Source organism: Blennius ocellaris (assembly GCF_963422515.1).
Source record: "Blennius ocellaris genome assembly, chromosome: 9".
NCBI classification, from domain to species: Eukaryota; Metazoa; Chordata; class Actinopteri; order Blenniiformes; family Blenniidae; genus Blennius; species Blennius ocellaris.
The window spans coordinates 8128068-8150427 of record NC_137658.1 but is presented as its reverse complement, the minus strand read 5'-3'; the positions used below and the strand labels follow the sequence as shown (position 1 = coordinate 8150427).

Below are 22360 nucleotides of genomic sequence, written 5' to 3'. Positions count from 1 at the left end.
TAGATAACGCGAGGGAGGTAAAGTTCGGAAGGTATAGGGTGTCGCCTAAATGATCAGGAGATAGCGAGCGAGGGCAGAGGTGCAGGAACTCAATCCCGGAGCCAAGGCGGCAGCTGATGATAAAAACCTCCTTGCATGCACACAACGAGAGACAGATATGGACGGGAACCTCTGAGGAAGACAACTGGGGGAGACATTGATCAAGAGAGGAGACTGGAAGGACCAGGGAGACTATGCAAGCTTTAATCTATTCCAGAAAAGTTTTTTACATATCCTGTAATTTTTGAGGAATTTTTCTTAAAGAAACCTTGAACAAAAATCTTCAGAAAACCAAACGAAGGGGAATTTCCAATTTCTTTAAGAGACTCATTGACTAATTTAATGAGCGCCTTTTTGACCTTGTGGGGAATTTTGACACATTAAAGTAAAGAAAAAACAAAAAACAAAAAGGTAATAAACAGAAATAAGCTCAGTTTGTACTGAGGAGAGAAGAGTGACTGGAGAGGGTGAGGGAGGGGGAGAGTGAGTGAGGAAGAGAGAGAGAGAGAGAGAGAGAGTACGTGAGGCTGTGACACCGAGATGTTCATGATCATTCGAGAGCCGACCACAGGAGGAGGCGGTGCTGGAGCGATGAGCGTGCCACCGGAGAGGAGTGCAAAGCAGGTGTGTGAACAGGGAGCATGCGTATGTGTTCATTTATAGAGCTATACTGCAGTTTCAGACAAACATGTGGACGTGTAGGCTTTTTTCTCTCTCTATCAGTCTGTTTATTCTCCAGAAAGTGATCTTGGTCAGGTTTTCCTGCATGTCTGATTCACATTTGATGTAATATTTCAGAGGTTTTATGCGTTAGTCCAGAGGATTTCTTTAAAAAAATATATATATATATGTTACTATTAAGTTTTCATGTTTGTGTTACATATGTTGTAAATTCGTGATAAGCTAAATTTCCCCAATAGGACATTTTTAGGGCTGAAGAAAATACAACATTTCAGACGGGAAAAAAGTTGCATGTCATGACGTAGCCTCGTAACCTGCAGGGTGTTATACATGTTTGACATATTGTGTCTCTTTTAAATGAAGGAGTTGCCGTGTCAGAGAATCTGAGCTACTGAGCACCATAATACTTCATCCATAATGCACTGCACTGTTAAAACTGAACTGTGTGTGCGCCGGCTTCATGTGTATTGGCCCTCAGAGCCCTCCGCTCCTCCACCCCTGTGCGCCCCCAGGTGCAGGCCGCCATCAAGAAGAAGATGGAGAAGCAGAAGAAGAGAAGCAACAGGCAGGGAGGGAGCTCCGGCGACATCCAGACCGTGACTCCTCAACCCCCACGCCATCAGAAACCCAAACCGCCTCCCCAGACGACGACGGCCGAGGCGGCGGAGGACGGAGAGATGCTGGACGAAAGGCTGGAGGAGATGATGGAGGGACCGCAGAGGAGAGAGAGGGGGAGCGAGAAGGAGGTGGAGCCCGTCGACCTGCTGCCTATAGTGGACTCGGTGTTCGGACAGGTAGGAAAGAGGGTGAGGGTTGAGGCCATCGGCGTGAGAGATTTAACTGCAATAAATGCTTGTGTGAGTGTGTGTGTGTGAGTGTGTGTGTGCGTATGTGTGTGTCCATGCATGTGTGCGTGTCGGCGTTTCAATTTCTTCATCAAGCTCTCTGGCTGATTGGACGTCTCGATTGAAGGGCTTGATTGAAACTCTAAGCCTCCCATTTGAATTTAAAACTCCAGCTCTTGTGGCGGTCTCGCTTTCACGGCCCTGACCTCTGACCTCTGACCTCACACGACTTTAACTTCAATACAGCAAACCGAACAACATTACCCCCCCCCCCCCCCCCCAAAAAAAAAAACCCTTGTGGAAGTGGCTGTAAAGCCCGAGGGAGTCAAGCGAAGGATGATAGTGGCGTGTGTTTGAGAGGATTAAAGGTCCTTTACTTTGGGAAACATTACGAAAGTATAATCCGTAACAGATACGGCCGTGGTCAGCCAGAGATCTGATGAACACCCTATCGGCGCGGCCATTGTATCTGCCACGGTATCACGTCGCAGCGCGTCACTCGCACGGCAAGAAGTGACACACGACACGGCGCGGCGGGCTCGGCCATCGCGGCATCTGTCGGCGCCGGGTCAGACGTGTGGCGCGAGAAAGCCGTGTTTGTGTACGAAAATAAAATCAAGGGGGATTACGGGCCAAGTCAAAGCCCCGCTCGCTTCAGTGAGGCGGAAACATGGGGAATGATCGGCATGGAAAAAAGAGAAATGATGTCAGCGGTGATGCGAGTGATCCAAAACGGTGCGAGAGTGGCTGAGTGAGTGGGAGCGAGCAGGGAGCAAAGTCTGCAGCGGAGAGACCTGCACTGTCGGGGTCTTTGGGGGACGTCTGTGTCTCAGTCTGACAGCCTGTGCAGCGATTTTATTCCCGAGATATTCAAGCCCCCACAGAATGAAACGAACCAAAACAGACAGCTTGCTCAGACTCGTCATCTCCCGAAAGGGAATATATATATATTTTTTTGTTCTATGGTTAATTATACCAACTTACAGAAGTTACTTCAAAACTGAACCATCAACTTGCAAAATGGGGATTCATCAAAGCGTGTATTCAGAAATACACACTCAGAGGAGGTTTAAAAAAAAAAACAGCTCTGACCAATTTAAGATAATATAGTAGTTTGCGAAGCAGTCGGCCAATTTGGAAAAATCAATAAATTGGAATTTCACACGTGATTAAAATATTAAGGTAATTTTTTTTACTATGTAATGTTGTAAATGATCTACAACTGTCGGTTGATGTATTTCACTTTACGTTCCATTCATTTAAATAAAGATGAATTCAACATATGAACTCGATTCCAAAGAAAACATTTTTTTAATGCCTTGTATTGAGACGTCAACGTGCTATACAGGCAGTCATGTGACCTAAAACCAGCTGCATCACCTTCTAACTGCTCAGATAGAAACATCAGGAACCGTAACACCATGATTCATAATGACAAAGGTAAATTTCATTGAAAAAGAAATACAGAATTCACTATATTTAAAGTTTATCTTCTTCATTCCAGTGAATAGAGGGGTAGCTTCTCACAGAGCTGCTATAAAGTTAAAATGGAAATTGCAAAGCAGCTAACTCCAACCCGTCTTGGATTCTTCTCAGTGTAGCTTCTGTGATTTAGCACGAGAAAAAAAAAGGGGGTGGCGATAAATAAGAAAATAACTTTCACACAGGTTTTGGTCCTCCGCAGCATTTTCACTTCTTTCACGATTTGTTGCAGCCCAGTTAGTTATAACAAACATGTCGTTGGATGGACTGGGCTTGACACCAGTTTGGATGGCGGGGGGAAACAGGGAGAACATGCAAATCTACCACAGAACCTTCACGACAAAGGAGGAGGAGGATTAAAGCTGTGAGGCAATGACTGCTGCTCAAGAAACACTTTCATGTAAAACAAAAATTAGAGACATATCATCCATCATTTGCATTAAAGTAGAAGACTTCAGGTCTGCTATCGAGTGTCAGATGTCTCTGCTTCTCCTTTTTAGAGCGAAGGAAAGTTTTCCTCGATACCGAAGGCATGTGTCTGTCCCTTTCCTCCATTCCTCCTCCTTCCATTCCCACCTTCCTCCGTCCGCCTCTTCTCTAGTTTCTGTACTCGTCATCTCTCATTACGGGAAACCAGCAGATGTACACCTGACACCAGCGTCAGTGCATCTTCTGCCTTACGTGTTCGCTCAGAGCATGAAGGAGCTCATCTTCAAGGCCGCAGGCGGACTCGGGTTACCTCTCAGATATCACACACACACACACACCGTTACCATCGGTAACAGAGAATTAATTAACCCTGTGATTAATGACTTTTAATGGTATAGAGGTGCGTCTTGGGTTGTTGGTGTAGGTTTTCGTCTTCGGACAACCAGTGAGGTGAAGCATGAGGCATCTCATAGCAAGAAATTATTCATCAGGTTGTTTTGGGGTGTCGTGGAGCTGATAGTGCCTCACTAATTAGACCCGTGTAGATGTGGCTGTCTGGCTGTGTTAACAGGTGTTGGAGCCTGTGATGCAGTCCTGTTGGACTTATTTCTCAGTCAGTGATGCGACGGTGAGGAAGACAAGATAAGACAACGCTGAGACCCAAAACTGAACAGCAGATGGCGGCAACACTTAGAGGAGATGCCAGGGATAAGAGCTGGTAATCTTACTGCTACCAAAATATTATAAGTGTTAGGCAAACTGGGGATGAGGTTGTGAAAACAAGAACATTTGTATCAAATTGTATTTTGCTTTGCTTCTTGTTTTATAACAGTTTGCTTCTCAACTTTTACCTTCGTTTCATGTAAAACTAGCCAAAGGCCTCATTCATCAGCATTAAATATACAACTTACCATGGAAGTACCATCGCTTTTTGTACAGAAAATGTAATTCTGCACTATTGCTCATTCTTAAACTGCTGTTTACTTAATAGCAGCCTCTGAATTCATACCTGTTGGCATGCTGGGCACATTTATTTAAGTGCATCCATGCAAATTCTGCCGAGGAATTGTTTTGTGTTTACTGTTTTGAGTTTATTTCCCTGTTAGTGTTCACCCTTAAGCTGCTCAGTCTGTCGCGAAGTTCTGCTAAAAATAGGAGTCATATCCTCACTGCAGCAGAGTTTGAGAGCAGCAGCTGTCTCATGAAGTTATCAGACTTGTCCTGCAGTGGCCTCTAGTGGTCGTTTCTGGCTGCAACAAATACGTCATGAAGAGATTTGATCATGTTGGATTTCTGTTATTTGGACGTATTTTGTCCACTGTCGTTAGGAAAATATAAAGCTTAGATGATCACGTCATTATTTGCTTCACTTACACATCCTGTTTTACACAGAAAGCTTTAAAATCCAAACTTTGCATAAATGAACAACTCATCAATAAGAATTTTTAATTAGTTCATGATGATTAACACATGCACCAATGTTCCTTCTAAGTCATATTTAAGTAACATTATACTTTATATATATATATATATATATATATATATATATATAACACTCAGTACTATACAGATGCTTTTATGTAAATATCGGGAGAACTCTTCCACATTTTGAAACATTTTTAAAGTATAAATGGTTGGAACATTGTGATTTTCTTCTGTTTTGCACTCTCCAACAAGTTTCTTCTTATACAAATGTGTATATCATATTGTACTGTAAATTAATACGTAGTTCCACAGTGTATTCTGTGTTCATGTTGAGATTTTTTTTTTTTTTTTTTTTTAGATAAAATCCCAAAATTGTAATAATGTGTACTTCCTGATCATATAATTGAGAGTATAGCACTGATACTCCTCTGTGTAGGAAAGTAGGGGGCTGAAAAATAGATGAAATCGAGAGTAACTGATGTAACGTACATGAGCTGAGGCTCGTACAGTAGAAATAAACGAACACAAATCTGCTGCTGGAGAGATTTGTAGACAGATGCTTGGTTGAGAGCTCAGCTGACCACATAAAACTGCACCCCTAACCTCCTCTTGAGATTTTAACTTTGCCATTATTTGGAACATTTGGCCAAATGAGTGTGGGGATGGAGAGAGAGAGAGGTTCAGCAATCAGAGCTCCGACCGCCTCAGACTTTCAACATCTGGTTGAGTTTGAGTGGACAGATACCTCGGGTCCAGGCGGTGTCTTGCATAAGCAGCAATTTCCTGAAGTTTTTTTTTTTTTTTTTTTTTTTTTTCATTAGTTTTGGAAGTTCATCACAGTTTAAAGTGTGAATCACATCTTAATTCTTCGTGGAATACCGTTAAATGATAATCACGGACCAGGGAAGCATTATCCAGAGAAAGCAAGAGTTCAACACCAAATCAGATTAATTAAAAAAGAACAGAAGTAAAATACATAGGTTGATAACTGTATGAATTAACTGGATTAGCATCAGATATTCGGTGAGAAGAATACACACATCTAGCTCCATTTCACCTCATAATCATTCTTATTCAGGTAAAGTTTTGTTTTTTGTTTTTAAAGATTGTATTTCATTTAATATTTGAAATCAATCCTTGCTTTTTTTTATTTTTTGCTTTGATCTTTATAGTTTCTGTTCACCCTGTCACTTTAATCTAAAATTGTTGGGATTAATCTCTCCTTATTTTAATTCTCCCTCTAAAACTCCCCATGCCGTGTAGATGAAGTCATTTGAAAGCTGGTGTAACAGAGAGAGAGAGAGAGAGAGAGAGAGAGAGAGAGAGAGGGAGGATTAAAAACACTGTGAGGAGAAAAGTGTGATGCTGCATCTGTGAGGAGACACACAAGTGAGCCGCTGTCAGTGCAGTTCAGGGTTTATTTCCTGTGGTAGACCTGCTTGTTTTTCCACCTCTGTCCGATTGCGATGCTGAGACTTCTGGGCAGAAGGAGGATCTCTGTGCTTCTTGCCTGAATTTATTCAGGCAAATTCATGTTGAGGTTTGGAAAAGTGCAGACAAGCTGAGAGAGGAAGGAGATATTGGTAGACGCAGGCCAGAGGGGCAGGGAATGGGCAATTGCACCGAACCGTCTCTGAAAGACAAAATGAAGAAGGTAAGAACACTTGATAAAGATGCTTTAAATACAATAAGCAGTTTGTATGTCTGAGGCAGTGCTGTGAATGAACTAAACTGGCCATACTTGATATTTTCCTCCTTAATTTCCTTTTTTTTTAATGACAATGAGAGAATAAATCAATATTAGTGGTGATAAAAATGCATCTCTAAAGCTCTTACAATTATGAAGGTGTGATAATTATGTGATACTTCTGCTTTGGACAGAAAAGTAATTATGCTTTGCTTCTGTCTCTGACTCTGGGTGAGTGAAAATATAATTGGTTGGGACAATCACATTCAACAGGAGTTTAGCATTTTAACAGAAATCTCGAAATTTGTCAACTATAAATATCTCAGGTTAGAAATTGTGATATATTTGTGTTTTTGGTCAGATTTATTCCTTCCTTTGTAGATTTCTGATGCTTGGGGCTTAAGCAATAGAATATAAATAATTACATTTGACTTTGCAGCGTTGTCTTTAGATCATATCAGTAAAAAGACAATGTGTCCACGACAGAGGACAGGAGTTGCTGTTGAATTGGTTTCATCTGTTGTTTGAGAGAAATCAGTGATCGCGGGTTAACAGTGTGGTCTGCCTCTAAAGGGGGGGCTATGTGGGTTCCTCTGGGGGAAGGGGAAGACAGTGGGCCAGCAGGGTCTGCAGCCGGAAGGAGAGCGGGAGCAGGAGGAGGAGGAGGATGAGGAGGAGGAGGAAGAGTGCAAAACTGCCCTTGGTGCTCTGGTCAAGGACTGCAACATGCTGGGCCCGGCCTGCGTCTTCCTCAAACAGGGCTTTCAGACCTTCGTATGTAACTGACAGTAACAGTGGCGTGACCCTCACTCAGTCAGACTTCCTTCCACTCACCTCGACTCGTCTCTTTTTTTTCCATCCCCGTCTGTCCACCCTTCTCTCACACCACCCGCCTCATCGCTCCCTGCATCACCGGCCCTGGGTCAGACGGGTCGACACCCCTCCGGGCCCTGCAACGCTCAGCAGGGGTCGATCTCTGAGCGGAGCTCAGTGGAAAATCGTTCACTGGCTCTGTGGAGTTTATTTTCCAACGTGTGGCCGAACGCTGAGAGCCGAATTTCCAAGCAGTCAAAACAAATTGACACGCGGCGTAATATTGGAATCGCCACTCAACTCTGTGGCTGGATCGGCCTTTGATCGTTTCAGTTTTGTGTTTATTGCGGCTTCATTTTTATAGCAAAGAAATGCAGCATATCTGTGGCATGTCACATTCAAATAGAATATCCAGAACAGAAAAAAACCAACAAAACAATTTCCTGTGAGGCAGCATAGGTCATAGGTGGGGGGGGGGGGGGGGGGGGGGGGGGGGGGGGGGAATCATCTTTATATAAATGTAAACAGAAACAAAACTAATTAAATCATCTTTTGCTTTCATTTCTGACACTTTCTATCTGATATGACTCAAGAAAAAACATTAAATTAATGCACAATCTTAACAAATGTTTTAATTTGATATAATTACATACAAAGTTAACTGGGTATATTGGTTTTTGTGTCACTTTGTAATAATTACACAGCAAAATTAAGCGGAGCGATTTTCTAAAAGCAAACAGAGAGCATAAAGATCTTAGAGGATTGTCCCATATTGTTTCTTTCTAAAGCTCTTATCATAACATCCCCTATACTTACTTATAGCTTTCATATTGTGCACTTACGTTTTTACACGCAAGCAAGTGTACGTATGTACTTATGTATCACCACTGAACATGTGTCAAAAGATCTCTGCTGCACTAAATCTCCCAAATGTCCTAATCTCCAGAGGTTGCAGTCTCCCGTCACTAATCTGGTTACATTTTATGGTGCATGAATTGTTATATAGGAGATCTTATGCTATCTAATCCTTATAGATTTTTTTTTTTAAACAGATTTGGAAACGCAGTGTGTAAAAAGAACATCTCTGCATTTGTGAATTACACTGAAAGTGTTTTTTTTTTTTAAAATACAAACACAGGTTAGTCTTACAACGTCCCTCATCTAAATGAAAAGCTATAAGTCTGTTGGAGGGGTTGAACTCCGTCCCCGTTCGGTGTCCCCTCATAACAGTAACGTGCGTGTCCCTGTGGTTTATGTGTGCATCATGCTAAACAAATTTTCAGACATTTAAAGCTGCACAAAGACATAAACTAAGGTGGGAATTGTTCTTTCCAACAGGACAGAGAGCTGAGACCAGAGGAGATCGAAGGTGAGATGATGTGGGGGGGGGGGAGAAAACTGACATGAGGCTTGAAGAATTTTTTTTTTTTTAACTTTTCTTTGTGTTTCTCTGCAGAACTTCGCGAGGCCTTTGTGGAGTTTGATAAGAACAAAGATGGCTACATCAGCCATAAAGACCTCGGGGAGTGCATGAGGGCTATGGGATACATGCCCACGGAGATGGAGCTCATTGAGCTGAGTCAGCAGATCTGTGAGTGCACCAAGAAAAAGAACATAAAGGCTAATGAAGCAATAAACATCTCATATAAACACAAGTTCAAATCTATTGCTTGTTTTTGCTGCTTCGTCAGTTATTTATTTATTTATTCCCATTAAAGTGATACCCGCAATAATGCAAAGTTATTTTGGACTTGTGTTTCTATTTGGACGTGTCTTTAAGGCGGAGGAAAAGTGGACTTTGAGGACTTTGTGGAGCTGATGGGACCAAAGATGCTGGCAGAGACTGCGGACATGATCGGAGTCAAAGAACTGCGAGACGCTTTTAAAGAGGTCAGCGTGCACATTTTGATATTGGCCACACTTGTACTTTTGGGTGGATGCAGGATTAAGACACATTTTCAAGCCCTGGATTAGTAAGCAGCCTTTAGGAAGTAAGGAGGGGATTCGATTTGCAAATTATATACTTGGATTATATCGCTGTATTTGGCAGAGCACTTTACTTTTCATTTCACTGAACCTTTTTGTGCAAACGAGTATTCGCAAAGTCTTTGCTTTGTGTCTTCTTCCCGTCCAGTTTGATTCCAATGGCGACGGTCAGATCAGCTTGACGGAACTCCGCGAGGCCATGAAGAAGCTGATGGGAGAACAGGTGACCAACAGGGAGATCAACGAGATCCTCAGAGACGTGGACCTCAACGGAGACGGCCTGGTGGACTTCGAAGGTAAGAAGGCGCGGGAAACATCAGCGGCTACGTTCATCAGCACACTTCTCCTTCATTCTCCTCACTCCTTTCTTTTTGTTTTTGCAGAGTTCGTGCGAATGATGTCCCGCTGACGGACGGACAGACAGACGACCACCGTGCAGCCGCTGGATAAATGAAACACACTACACTGTCGTGAGCTTTCTTCTTCTGCTCTTGAGAGCGTGCATGGGAAATTATATTTTTGTATTAACTAACCAAATTAAAAACAAATAACACTGCATACATATAAATCTGAAGTGAAATGTAAAGAAGAAGAACAGCTGTAAAACATATCAGAAGCTTCATATTAATGACTTTTTGGGGTTTTTGTAGATGTATTTTTTTATAAGTCTTTCCTCTGAGTGTAAAATCTTGTTTGTAATATTGTATATGTAAGCTTTTAAATAATAAAACTTGTGCAAAAAGAATGAAATATTTAATCATTCTGGTCCATCATCCATATCTTCCAAAGAATGATTCTTTTGTGGACACGGTTGACACGTTGTGTTCTCGTTGGACAGCATGTTGATTTACTTTGCAGCAGTTTTATTCAATTTGTTGTCAAAAGCTTTTTCCTTGAAGGTTTTTCAGTAACAAGCGACAACCACAACAACACTTCTGAAATCAAGATTTTCCTTTTTATTGAAAACTTGGCCAGGATTCTGTACAGCAGAGAGGCTGTGCAATGCACAGGGGCAAGAAGACAGGGGGGCAAGGGGCTCAAGGGACTCAGATTCCCATGATGCATCATACCTTGAGCCGAATCGAGTGTGTAAAACAGCAAGAGGTGTCCCTCTATGGTGTCTCAGAGGACTTTGGAGGGGAGTGAAGTCAGAGACTTAAAATAAAAAAAGGGGGGGGGGGGGGTGTGGGGTTGGGGGGGAGGGAAAGGAGGAAAGTATAGTTCAGTTCATAGGGGAGGAAGAGAAAAATAGAGATAGAGAAGAACAGAGGGGGGGTGGGTGGTGGTGATGGGGGGGGGTTCTGGTGTGGTCAAGCAGGTCCTTTAACTTCAGTGTCGCCTCTGGTCAGGAGCAGATAAAGATCCTCACCCCTTCCCCTTGCAGTGTTAGACTTTTGTTTCGAAGGTACTGAGGTTAAAAAAAAAAAACCTCAGACATCTCTCCCCCTTTCCCTCTTCCTCCGCCCCTCTCCCTCACTTCCGCTTTTTCTCTTCCTCTCCTTCCCTGAGCCTCACTTGCTGGCCATGGTGTAGCAGCCCTGTTGGTGCCACTGCATGTCACGGATGCGCCTCACAGACTGGAACTGAGGGTGACGGGCACCGTACTCGTTGAAGTGCCTGAAGTCGCCCTTCTCCAGCAGGTACTGGCTGCCGCGGTATCCGGGGAACTGGTATCCCACCCAGCTGCAGGGGCCAAACAGGGGGGAAACAAAATGGATTTTGTAAGAATGTCTGGATCTCTGGACCTCTTTTTGCCGTCTCAGTGACGCTGGTTTGACACTCACGTTCCACAGCTGACGATGATGCTGCCCACTCTGTCGGTGAAGCCGTAGGAGAACAGGCTGGGAACGTCGTCGTCCATGATCTCCATCTTGCGGCCCTTGAACTCTCCAACCTCATACAGGCAGATCTTGTGCTTCTCAGGGTCCTACAGGGGGGAAAAAAACCAAACAAACAAACAACAACCCAGCAAGTTTAGTGACGTGTATGAGGCAAACATAGAGAGAAAATCTAGATCTCAGTGCTGATTACCATTCTGACGGGCCTGAAGGACAGCAGATAGTCGTTCTTCTGGCAGTTGCTCCAGGAATCCCAGCGAGGATACTCTCCCTTCTCCAGGATGTACATCTCACCGCAGAAGTTCATCTGCTCAAATCCCACGAAGCTGCAGACGAGACGGTCTTTTATGTTTTTTGTGCGTGCCCAGGTTATGGTAAAGAAATACAGCAAACAAACATGTCAATTTCTCATACTTACGGTCCAGACTCAACACGCAGGGAACGCACGCGGTCCATGCCCATCTCACACACATTCATGCACTCATTGCTGATCTCGATCATGCGACCCTGGAAGTTCTCCTGGTCGAACACGTACATCTGAGGGGAACGAATGCGCAGGGGAGGGAGTCAGAGCAAGAACAGCGAAGGTCAAATGTCGACTTCTAAATGTGCATAAGCAGGGGGTCCTCTGAGAGTCACCCACCTTATAGGAATTCATTCCCATCTCAGACTTCTTGCTCTGGGCAGCCTTCCCATCGGTCTGGGAAGAAGTCTTGGACTTATCTCCACTGGACATGATTACTGAGCAGAAAGAGAGATGTTAATGTGAGAAAACTCATCTGAGGAAATCAAAATATGCATCAGGGGCCGAGTTATGATTGCAAATGGCAAACTTGTGTGCATGTTAGTCTAATTTTACATCCTCTACTGGTGTTGTTCTTTACCACAGACATATGCATGTTTCTGTGTGTATGTGTGTGTGTGTGTCCATAGCTTACCTGTGTGTGCGGTCACTGCGCCGAGCCTCACTCAGAGTGTGTGTGGCTCGGAGTGCGCCCCTCGCTTTTATACGCTGGCGCCCACAGGAGAGGGATTATGGGGAGAGAAACAAACCTGCTGAGGTCAGAGACCGAAGACAAAAGAAACCCGCACATCATCACAGAGGGACGGGCGAAGGGGATGGGAGGAGGCAGGCAGAAGCTGGGCGACTCACTGGCAAATTATAAACAGTCATAATGAGCGAAATTAAAGTTTTACATTGAAGGTGGTTAATTTTACCATCTTCACATAACTTGACTGATCAAAAAATATCAACAAGAGGCTCGGATTATATTCATTCAGAGAACTCAGGCAGCTTTATTGTGACTGTGGCTGATTTGCACCCTACATCTGGCAGCATCTCGAATAAAGCCCCAGATGTATAGCTGATGATTTGATTCTGACGCTTGTCAGAAAACACAAGATAGCGTTCAGTTTACAGTGGCGTGATGTCAATATAAAATCTATTTGCTGTTTGTTTTGGGGGGTTGTTGTGTTTTTGGGTGGGGGGACTAACAAATCGATCTCTCAGATGGGGAGGAAAGCTGATAATAGTCCTTATGATCATATTTATATCACTGAACCTCGAGGACTGTATGAAGACTCATTTGATCAAACTGCACGTGCACAGGTGATTCACTGCGATGATATTCCCTGTGAACAAGAAAGAAATCAAACTTTACCCCCCCCCCCCCTCCCGTAGCGTCCGAACGTTGATCGGCTAGTGACCCACATGACCTCTCCTTCTCTGCAGCCCCGTTAATCCTCCACATTCTGCGCGCGGATCCCGGGCACAAAGGGCCGGGCCACGCGCTGGACTGCTGACCGGGGTGCGAACATACCGGAGCGCCTTTTGTTTTCCCGAGCCTCGGCGGCTCTATGGGATGTGCTGAGCTGGCCGCTGCAGGAGGACAAACAGTGTCCATTGCGCAACGCAACGCACCGCGCCCGCGCCCGCACCCGCACCCGGGGACGCGCCGCGCGGCCGCGCCTCCGTGCCGAACGGACGGTCTGGGAGGCGCTACGGGAGGCGCGCACCCCTCGACAGTCGGTATAAAACTGAAGCGCCAGGTTCTCTCAAAGCTTTACGCGAGGCAGGCGGTAGGCGCGTATCACTTCCCATCTCTTCTAATAAAGTGCCAATCTAGGTAAGGCTGCATCTCTCAGAGTCTCACTGACTCGCCAAAACAAACCCTGAAGCACTTGGATGCCTGTGTGTGTGAGAAACTTATCTGCTCTTATACATTTTCCCCTCCAATCTATGCCCACCTCTCAAATCCTCAACTTCAATCACAGGAGTGAAGATGTACAGAACTACAAGATCCCCAATGATGCAGCCTCTGGTCAACTCAGGCATGGGCATGGCTCCTTTCTTTAAGGTATACGGATGCTCATTTGTGCATGTATTTTGTGGAAAAAAAAAAAAAAAAAAAAAACTGAAGTGAAAATAATATGTGCTGACTGTTGTTCACCTCTGCTGAATGTGTTTGACCTCACTCCGTCTCCCCAGGTGACTGTGTTCGAGCAGGAGCACTTCCAGGGAAAGTGCCTGGAGTTCACCTCCGAGTGCTGCAACATCCAGGAGTGCGGCCTGGACAACATCCGCTCCATCAGGGTGGAGAGCGGAGCGTAAGTCTCTCAACGGAGCAATCCAAAGGGTTGAGGCCAACAGAGGAATAAATCAGTGGCTGCAAGGAGTTAGATAACTTAGCGTGAGCTTCATCGAAACCTAAAGGATGCATCATGTAAGCAGTCATCTGTTTGTGTGTGTGTGTGTGTGTGTGTGTGTGTCCATAAAGCTGGGTGGGCTTCGAGCACCATGACTTCCAGGGCCAGCAGTTCATCCTGGAGAGAGGAGAGTACCCCCACTGGGACTCTTACAGCGGCTCCCTCTCCTACCACGTGGAGCGCCTGATGTCCCTGCGCCCCATCTACTGCGCTGTGAGTACCCCGGCCTCCCCCCCACCCCCCCACGACCTCCAGTCTCAATCCGTCCGGCCTGCAGACTCTTGAGACGTCAGCCTGCCTCTCTGTCCCCGTCCCAGTCTCACCAGAGCAGCCGCATGGTCATCTTCGAGAAGGAGAACTTCATGGGCCGCAGCGTGGAGCTCTGCGACGACTACCCCTCTCTGCAGGGCATGGGCTGGATGATGCCTGAAGTCGGCTCCATGCACGTGCAGTGCGGCGCGTAAGTTTGCGAACCGCCGAGGGGATCCGACGCGAGAGCGTTAACAGCGACAGTATGGACGGTTTGTGGGCCACATTTGAGGGTTTCAGATCGTAGAGATTTCCACAGAGACTCTCTACGATCTGCACCGGGAATCACTGTGATCCCTCTTTTGGCGTTTAACGGGATTCAGCAGACGTAACCAGCCGAGAGCTCTAAGCCCCACGCCCGCTCAGCGCTCCGGGCGGCTCCCGAAATAAGTCTCCCGTAACTAGTTGCCGCCTCCTCCGTCTCCCCCCCCCCCCCCCCTCTGCAGCTTCGTGTGCTACCAGTTCCCTGGCTACAGGGGCCAGCAGTACATCATGGAGTGCGAGAGACACAGCGGGGACTACCAGCACTGGAGGAACTGGGGCTCCCACTGCCAGACCCCCCAGATCCAGTCCATCAGGCGCATCCAGCACTGAGAGGAGGACATGCTGAGACTGAGGCCCCACGGACAGCAGCCACCTTTCGCCCTCCCCTCCCTTCCTCTCTCTCTCTCTCTCTCTCTCTCTCTCTTCTCTCTTTCTCGGGTCATTTTCCTTCTTCTCGACTTGAGCCCCCCTTCCCCCCCTTCCCTCCACCTCCCCAATAACTCCACTACTGATTTACAGCCGCTGCCAAAGTGTGATAAGAGACTATATCACACTGTTCAAGCACAGGGAAACACACGCACGTTGACAAACACACACCGACACGACTGACACACACTCACAGTGTCTTTTTATCTGGTTTTTAAGAGGTCGCCACGCGCCAACACACGAGCACACGCCGGCGCCGCCGGAAGAGTCGCGAGTCAAACGGGGCGGAGAAACACCTCTGGCGCAGCTCGGTGTGTCCCGGTGTGGTGTGCAGCAGGTCGATCCCACAAGGTTGACGACAAATAAAGTAGTTTTCACCTCATGTCAACTTGTTTCTTGGTTTGTTTTTGTTTAATCATTTCTGAATGTGTATTTGAGTATTAGATCTGAGAGTACATGAACAAATGTGTTTCAAAAGTGAATACATCGGTGTGATTGAGGGATAACTGTATTTTATGTGGCAGATGAACTATATTCTTTGGTTCTATAATTCAACACGAGGCCATATGTAATGAACCTTTTCAGATTTAAACATATTTTGGTATTAAAAAACGATTTCTAATCTCATAGTGGACGAAACAAGTTTATGAGTTCAAACAAACAAAAAAAAGTCCTGTTTTTTGTTTTGTCTGATATTGTACACTGAAGCCAGTTCTTTTCACACTAAAGTACAGGGAAAGTGTCAAGATTCTAGGTTTTTAAGTTATATCCATCTCAATGTGTGCATTTAAGTAATCATAAACACATCAAAAGGAGAAAATTAAAAATCAAATCCAGTAGACAGGTGGTAAAACGTGCAAAAACTCAACGGAAGTGGCATTTAATATAAAAAAGAAACGTCTTTTTATTGTAGAAATCAGATCGCGGAACCAAAGGCACTGTGGAAAACATTTCCAAAGAGAACATCACAATAACAGGAAATCAAGAAAAATCTTGAACATTTTGCGAGAACAGAAGTTGAACTTGGTTAAATGTAAAACTATTATACTGTCATAGTTGAACCAACGGCGACATGAACACATTCCTTTGTTTTTTTGTCTGTCGAAGTTAACGCCCTTTAAAACTATGGTTTGTGTCAATAACGTCTGGTGAAGGTTAAAACAAAGTGCTGAGTCGACACTAATCAGCTTTGTAAACTAAAAGCCTGAACTTATACAACAGTCCTGTAAATACGTAGGCTGTTTTTATGCACCGGGATGCATAGATTTCTTTTATCGGTCAAAAACTTGAAAACAAGAAATCGGCGCGGGTGATGAGATGCTCGATGTGAGCTACCCTCACTTTTCCCCAATGACGTCCACGTCCTCTTCCTCGGAGGCGTCCGTCCAGCTGATGGTCACGGGAGCCGGGGCGGGACTGGACACTCCGATCACGTCGACGTCTTCGTCCGGCTCCCGCACGGAACGCCAAGGTGAGACCCAAGGCTTTGTGTGGACCGAGCGCGGCGGCGGAGACGTTCTGCCCTCCGGAGGCCGCGACTCTTTCTCCCCTACGGCGTCGGCGTCGGCGAGACGCCGCTCGGTTCCTCTCGGACCTTCTTGTGAGCGACCGGCTGCCCTGAGTGGACAGGTCCTTCCATCTCCGGCCTCCTCGGGCTTCACGGTTGCCGGTTCTCCACGGCTCGGCTGCACCGCGTTCTCCAAGCAAACCTTCTTGGTCGCTGTGACGTCCTCACCCGGGCCCCGGCTGGACTTTTTCTTTCTCCGCCCAGGCTTCTCTGCCCCTTTTTGAGCTTGGACATTTGACTCCCGGTTGACCTTCTTCTCTCCGTCGGTGCTGGCCGGGTTTTTGCGCGGCCTGCCTGGCCCGTGGCGTGGCCAGCCGGCTGGGAGCCGCCGCTGCTTTTTGACCGGCTCCTCCAAAACTCGAAGTGGCTTATCGATAAAGGAACAGCTCTCCTGTGACGACAAATGAAGTGAAAGCCAAAGCAAAAAAAAAAAAAAAAACCTTTTAAATGAACATTTCAGACTGTTCTAAGTGATAAACTGACAATGAGCCAGGTGTCAAATTACAAGCTTCACTGTGGATTTTTTTTTTAAACAAGCCACTTTTAGGGCGTGAAAATCTGCACACACAGACGGAAAAGATCCTGAAAACATGGATGGTTTCTTTTGTAATAACAACTTGGCAGGTTTTGGGAAAAGAAAAGGAAAAATAAGCAAGATGCTCACAATGAGGCTCTTTTTCATCAGCCTGCTTCTGATCGGATACATTTTTCGGCCTGCAAACAACTGCAGATACTCTTCAGGCAGCGAGCCCTTCGAGTTTTTCACTGCCGGTGAAACCTCCATCCTTGCAGGATCCTACGAGACAAATGAACCGAGGAATAACAAAATAACATGTTTTCATTAAAAAAAAAAAAAAAAAGTGTGTTCGGCCTTCAAGCTTCTCACCTGGGCTTCGAGGTCCCGCAGCGAGACGCTGACCGGCATGTAGGGGCTCCGCCTCAGTTTCACCACGGGAATCTGCTGCAGCTGCTTCTCGGCCCGGCCGCTGACGTGGAAGCTCACGCCGGGGATGGTGACGGCCATCTTCAGCTTGACACGCTTCTTCTCCAGTGACAGCGGGTATTGCTTCGGTGCCCTCCTGGCGCGGCGTGGCCGCGAGGGGCTCGGCTGCGTCTGACCGCTCCTCTCCTTCGCGGCTCGAGGGCGTCCGACCGGCTGCGGCGCTCCGGCGTTTTGCGCGCGAGGCGACAGGGATCTCTTGCGCTCGCCGAGGCCCGTGCGGGGCGGGCTCGCCTCGGCGCCGCTCTCGCCGGCTTTCTGCTCCTCCTCGCTGTTGACGTAACGCTCGTAGGACTGAAGGAACCGGTCCAGGATCTTGTTGGCACCTCCCTCGCTCACCTGCCGCAGGACACACACCTCCCCGCCGGTGGATCCGCCCACTTCCGGCGAGGAGAGGCAACACTGCCGATCCCGGGTCGGCGTGCGGCTGCAGCCGCCGCCGCCGCCGCCCACGGGGGTAGGGCGTGCAGCGCCGCTGCTCTTCGGAAAAATGTCGAGCCCCATCATGACCTCCTCCAGGAGACGGTCGATGTGATCGGGCTGCTCGTCGTGAGGGAGGGGGGCCGCGGCAGGGAGGGGGCAGGTGTGGAGGAGGGACACCGCCGGAGACAAGAAGGAGGTGGCGGGAGAGGCGGCGTAGTGGAGGGCGGCGGGTAAAGCGTTAGTGACGTCATAGACGCACACGGGGGGTTGAGAGGATGACTCCGGGGATGACAGCTGGTTCCTCGACCTCGGCGTCCGACTTGCAGAAGAACCGGCCTGCGACCGGAGAGAATTTAAACAGGTCAGATATGAAATCGGAGACACGGTTGATCGGATAACAACAGCTGCGGCTTATCTGGTTTACCTGCGGCGCTGCGTTCTTCCTCACCTGCTGGCCACTGCATCTTCTTCCTCGTCCTCGTCCTCGTCCGCTGCACAGCTGCAGATCTCCAGTCGGGTCCAGCTGCCACACTTTACTACGTACCCGTTTCTTCTGCTGGGCCGTGCTGGAGTTCAGCATCTCTCTGGTCTTGAGCCGCACCTTCCTGCCGGCGGCGGCGCCGCCCTGACCGCTCCTGCAGAGCCTCCCCCCCAACCGCTGCAGGTAGAGCGTCTGCAGCCTCCCCGCCGCCGACACCTCCTGCACGTCCACCGTCTGGGTGAGCGCGCCTCGCCCTCGACCCCGCGCCGCCCTCTGCCGGCTCCTCCCGGCGGTCCCCGCTCTCCTCCCGGCGGTCCCCGCCGCCACTCTTCTCCTTCGTCCAGCTCGCCTCCCGCGGGGGCCGCCCTCCATGTCCGGATTCAGGAAGTGGCTGATGAATCCCGGGATGTTACCCTGGAACTGCTCAAGGTGCTCCTGGTTCATTTCCTCGGCCGCTTGAAGGGCGGTCAACCCGGCGTGAGGCTCGGCGCCATACGGCGCGGCATGGCCGGAATAGAGGAGAGAGAAGGGGGCAGACGCACCAACAAATTGAGTTGACTCCTCCACCGGGACGGAGGGGGCGGAGGAGGTGTGGGCCCACTGGCTTTCATTGTAGACAATGGATACGGGGACAAATTCAGTAGGAACAAGTTGGGAATTTGTCTGTCCTAAAGTCTGGAGGGAGTTAATATCGATGGTTTGAAAGGAGGCAGCTGGATGAGGAGGAGGTGGAGGAGTAGGAGGAGGTGGAGGTGATGATTTCAGTATTGGCAGCTCCTCCGTCTGAGTCCACGTGTCCCGTCCACCACTTGACTCAGTTTCTTTCCACAGTAAGGTGACTCCGTCCCTCACCTCTCTCCTCCATCGAGTGCAGCCGCCCTGGCGCTCCTTGGGCTCCGTTTGCACTGCCACCTCCACCTCTGTGGGGGAGGTTTGCACCGCCACCTCCAAGACGGAGGTTTGCACTGTCTCCTCCGTGGCGGAGGTTTGCATCGCCTTGTTCACCTCCGTGACGGAGGTTTGCGCCACCACCTCCATGGCAGTGGTTTGCATCACTGCCTTCATGGCGGTGGTTTGCATCGCTGCCTCCACCTCTGTGGCGGAGGTTTGCACTTCCGCCTCCACCTCCTTGGCGGTGGTTTGCATCGCTGCCTCCACCTCTGTGGCGGAGGTTTGGAATTCCGCCTCCACCTCCGTGACGGAGGTTTGCACCACTGCCTTCATGGCGGTGGTTTGCATCGCTGCCTCCACCTCCGTGGCGGAGGTTTGCACCACCGCCTCCACCTCTGTGGCGGTGGTTTGCAGCGCTGTCTCCACCTCCGTGGCGGAGGTTTGCACCTCCGCCTCCACCTCCGTGGCGGAGGTTTGCACCACCGCCTCCGTGCAGTGGCCCACTCCCCCCTGAGGTCTTTGCTTCCCGTCACTCCTCCTCACCTCCTCCAGCCCGTCGATTCCCAGCCTGGCCGCCATAGAAAGAGCTTCCTCCCTCTCCCACTCGCCCTCCCCGGCCATCTCTCCGGAGTAGAGCAGTTCCACCATGTGGTGGAGCATCTGGGCGTCCAGGTCCTGGAACTCCACCGGCTGTCTCGTTCCAGCAGGCAACAGCGGCATGGTGGACAGAGCGGAGGAGAGGAGGGGGCTGACCGCTGATAAAACACAACTGTGAGCAAACACCGACGCATCTGGAGGACAAGAGTGTCAGTAAGAGGAACGATATGAGGTGTAAAACACAGGAGGTCTGAGAAGAAGGACACGTTGTCCCTTCAAGGTGATGCGATGTACCTTTGGCCTTGAGCAGGATGTCGCAGTACTGGCTGCACTCCTGCTGCCTCCGCAGCTCGGCCATGAGCAGGGTCTTAAACCCCGGTTTCTGGTAGCACCACATCTCTACATCCACTTCAGAAGAGCTGCGGAGAAGAGAGCGAGGGGGGGTATCAGAATAGAAATACTTAAAAAATCCAAGAGTACAATTTTTGATTAATCGAGGGAATTGTCTTACTACAGTTTTCTTTGAAAACCTCAGAACATGGCGACGTTTCCAGCGCTCCCTTTAGCATCTTCTGTTCACATCAGAAGATCAGAATTTAATGATTTGCAGTTGCAAACATGAAGCCAAAAATCACGCATTAATTCGTACGGCTTTATCTGGATAGTGATCACTTTATACACATAATATTAGTTTATGTTGATACGGTAGAGAAAATTCAACTCATCTCGAGCCTGTGTGTTCTCAACGGTTGTTATTAAGGCTTTTTGCCTTCGTTCTGTAAATCCTGTTGAAGTCAAACATCACCACTACCACATAAATACAATACTTCTAATAGAAATAGCACTGTAAATCAGAAGAATATTAAGATAATTGCACTTGTTTGTGTATTTTCTTTCGAAGCCTTTCTATTTTAACTTCAAATAATATACCACCGAATGCATAAAGTAGTTGAGATAGGTGAAACCTGGGCAGGGTTTATGAATATTAAGACTACTAATGGAATTTCTGCTTTAAAATACTCAAGATCACTTCCGTGAGGTGGCCTTCCGCTTCAACTGAATACATTTAAAATATGGTGTTCCAAACTGTGCATTGAGTGTATTAAGTCAGTTTTACACCTTAGAACTGATTTTATTCTAGGCTTAATGCCATGCAATGCAATTTTTCTCATCACATGCAGGCAGGTGGAGTTTTATCCTGTATAAGTACGGCTGATATCGACCGTGTTTGAGTGCAGAGTTGCTGGAGGAGAAGCACATGCTGCTGCTGGCAGCCAGCTAGCATCACAACAGGTGGATAAATGAGAATTCAGACCAGCTGTTTGTTAACTCATCATCTCCATCGCAATAACTCGTCTGATCGTGTGTTTGTGTGTGCGTGCGTGTGTTTCTTCATCGTATACATACTTTTTTGTTTTAAAGTATGGGAACTTTCCCTGCAGGTTAATCAATGTCGCGCTAAGACGCGCTGCAGAACTTACCAGTTAAGCAGGTGAACCAATCTCACGTTGATCCACTTCTCTGCGCCGAAAGAATGGAAAACTTTACATTTTGATTATTTTCCGATAAGCGGACAGAGTTGCATTAATCTCTTCGTTTTCTTTTTTTTTTTCTTTATTTTTTTTGTTTGTTTAATTTGAAGAGGTCAGCCATGGGTCAGCGTGGTGCTGACGCAGACCGGGGCGGTAGTTTTCCGTTTGGCCACCAGATGGCGGCAGCGACAGAGTCGTCAAGTCAAAGACGACAGAAGCAACGTGAAGAGCAAGATGGTTCACTCGAAAAATACACGAGGAGCAGAATAATCACTATGTTTGTAGAGGAAACAACACTTGCTGAATGCGGATACAAACGAGTAGATAGCAAAGGGCGCACAATTAATCAATTTCAGTCAAAAATGTATTACATTTGTCCCGAAAGCATGTTTTCATGCAGGTGAAATGGTTCAGTTATATTAAAAACACCAATAGAGTTCATTTCAAAACAAAATAAAACTGTGCATTAGTTTTAATGGCTTGAGTATACTGCATACATGTAATTATAGACTACACATCTCTATATACTGTCAATACAATCAATATGTACATTAAGATTTGGTCGAGCAATGATTTTCAACACTTTTTGACTTTTTTGTCCCTTTTTTTTTAACAGCAAACATCATTAGACATAATTTAATTGGGAATGAACTTGCTATATAGTCACCTTTCAACCTATTGTCATGACTTTCATCATCAAGCAGGTTTTGCTCCTCACGGAGATGGTGTGCATGTTATCACATGGTACATGGACATGGCCTCTTACTCTCTTCATTCATTAGTATCTGTGGAGGACTGTGGTTGGAAACTATAAATGGCACATTGCCATTGCTGAAAATACTCTAGTCGCAATCACCACTCAGCTCTGTCACAATCTGATTAGGGATCAACCTCAGACTTAGTGATATCAATAAATAAATGACAATTGTACCCATGCAG

At 47.1% G+C, this 22360-nt stretch overlaps 3 protein-coding genes across 4 annotated transcripts; 2 read left to right on the top strand and 1 right to left on the bottom strand.

Annotated features, from left to right (window-relative positions):
- Nucleotides 1-579: 579 nt before the first annotated feature.
- On the top strand, nt 580-9895 carry cabp2b (calcium binding protein 2b; the record flags this gene model as incomplete). Of its 2 annotated transcripts, XM_080501938.1 has the most annotated exons (7): nt 580-663; nt 1233-1514; nt 8740-8770; nt 8858-8992; nt 9182-9291; nt 9536-9683; nt 9771-9895. In XM_080501938.1, 7 exons carry the CDS (start codon nt 580-582, stop codon nt 9794-9796), a joined length of 816 nt encoding a protein of 271 aa, XP_080358064.1. In that variant the 3' UTR covers nt 9797-9895. The 2 variants fall into 2 exon arrangements, with proteins under 2 accessions (XP_080358064.1, XP_080358065.1); XM_080501939.1 differs by lacking the exons at nt 580-663; nt 1233-1514 and adding an exon at nt 6507-6555.
- Nucleotides 9896-10898: 1003 nt separating this feature from the next.
- On the bottom strand, nt 10899-11961 carry LOC308134957 (beta-crystallin B1-like; the record flags this gene model as incomplete). The annotated part of the gene is made up of 5 exons (XM_080502820.1): nt 10899-11070; nt 11172-11314; nt 11419-11551; nt 11644-11762; nt 11869-11961. The coding sequence occupies 5 exons, from the start codon at nt 11959-11961 to the stop codon at nt 10899-10901; spliced, it is 660 nt and encodes a 219-aa protein (XP_080358946.1).
- Nucleotides 11962-13507: 1546 nt separating this feature from the next.
- On the top strand, nt 13508-14834 carry LOC308134303 (beta-crystallin A1-like; the record flags this gene model as incomplete). Its single annotated transcript, XM_080501974.1, has 5 exons — nt 13508-13582; nt 13714-13832; nt 14003-14144; nt 14249-14391; nt 14687-14834. 5 exons carry the CDS (start codon nt 13508-13510, stop codon nt 14832-14834), a joined length of 627 nt encoding a protein of 208 aa, XP_080358100.1.
- Between the last annotated feature and the right edge of the window lie 7526 nt (nt 14835-22360).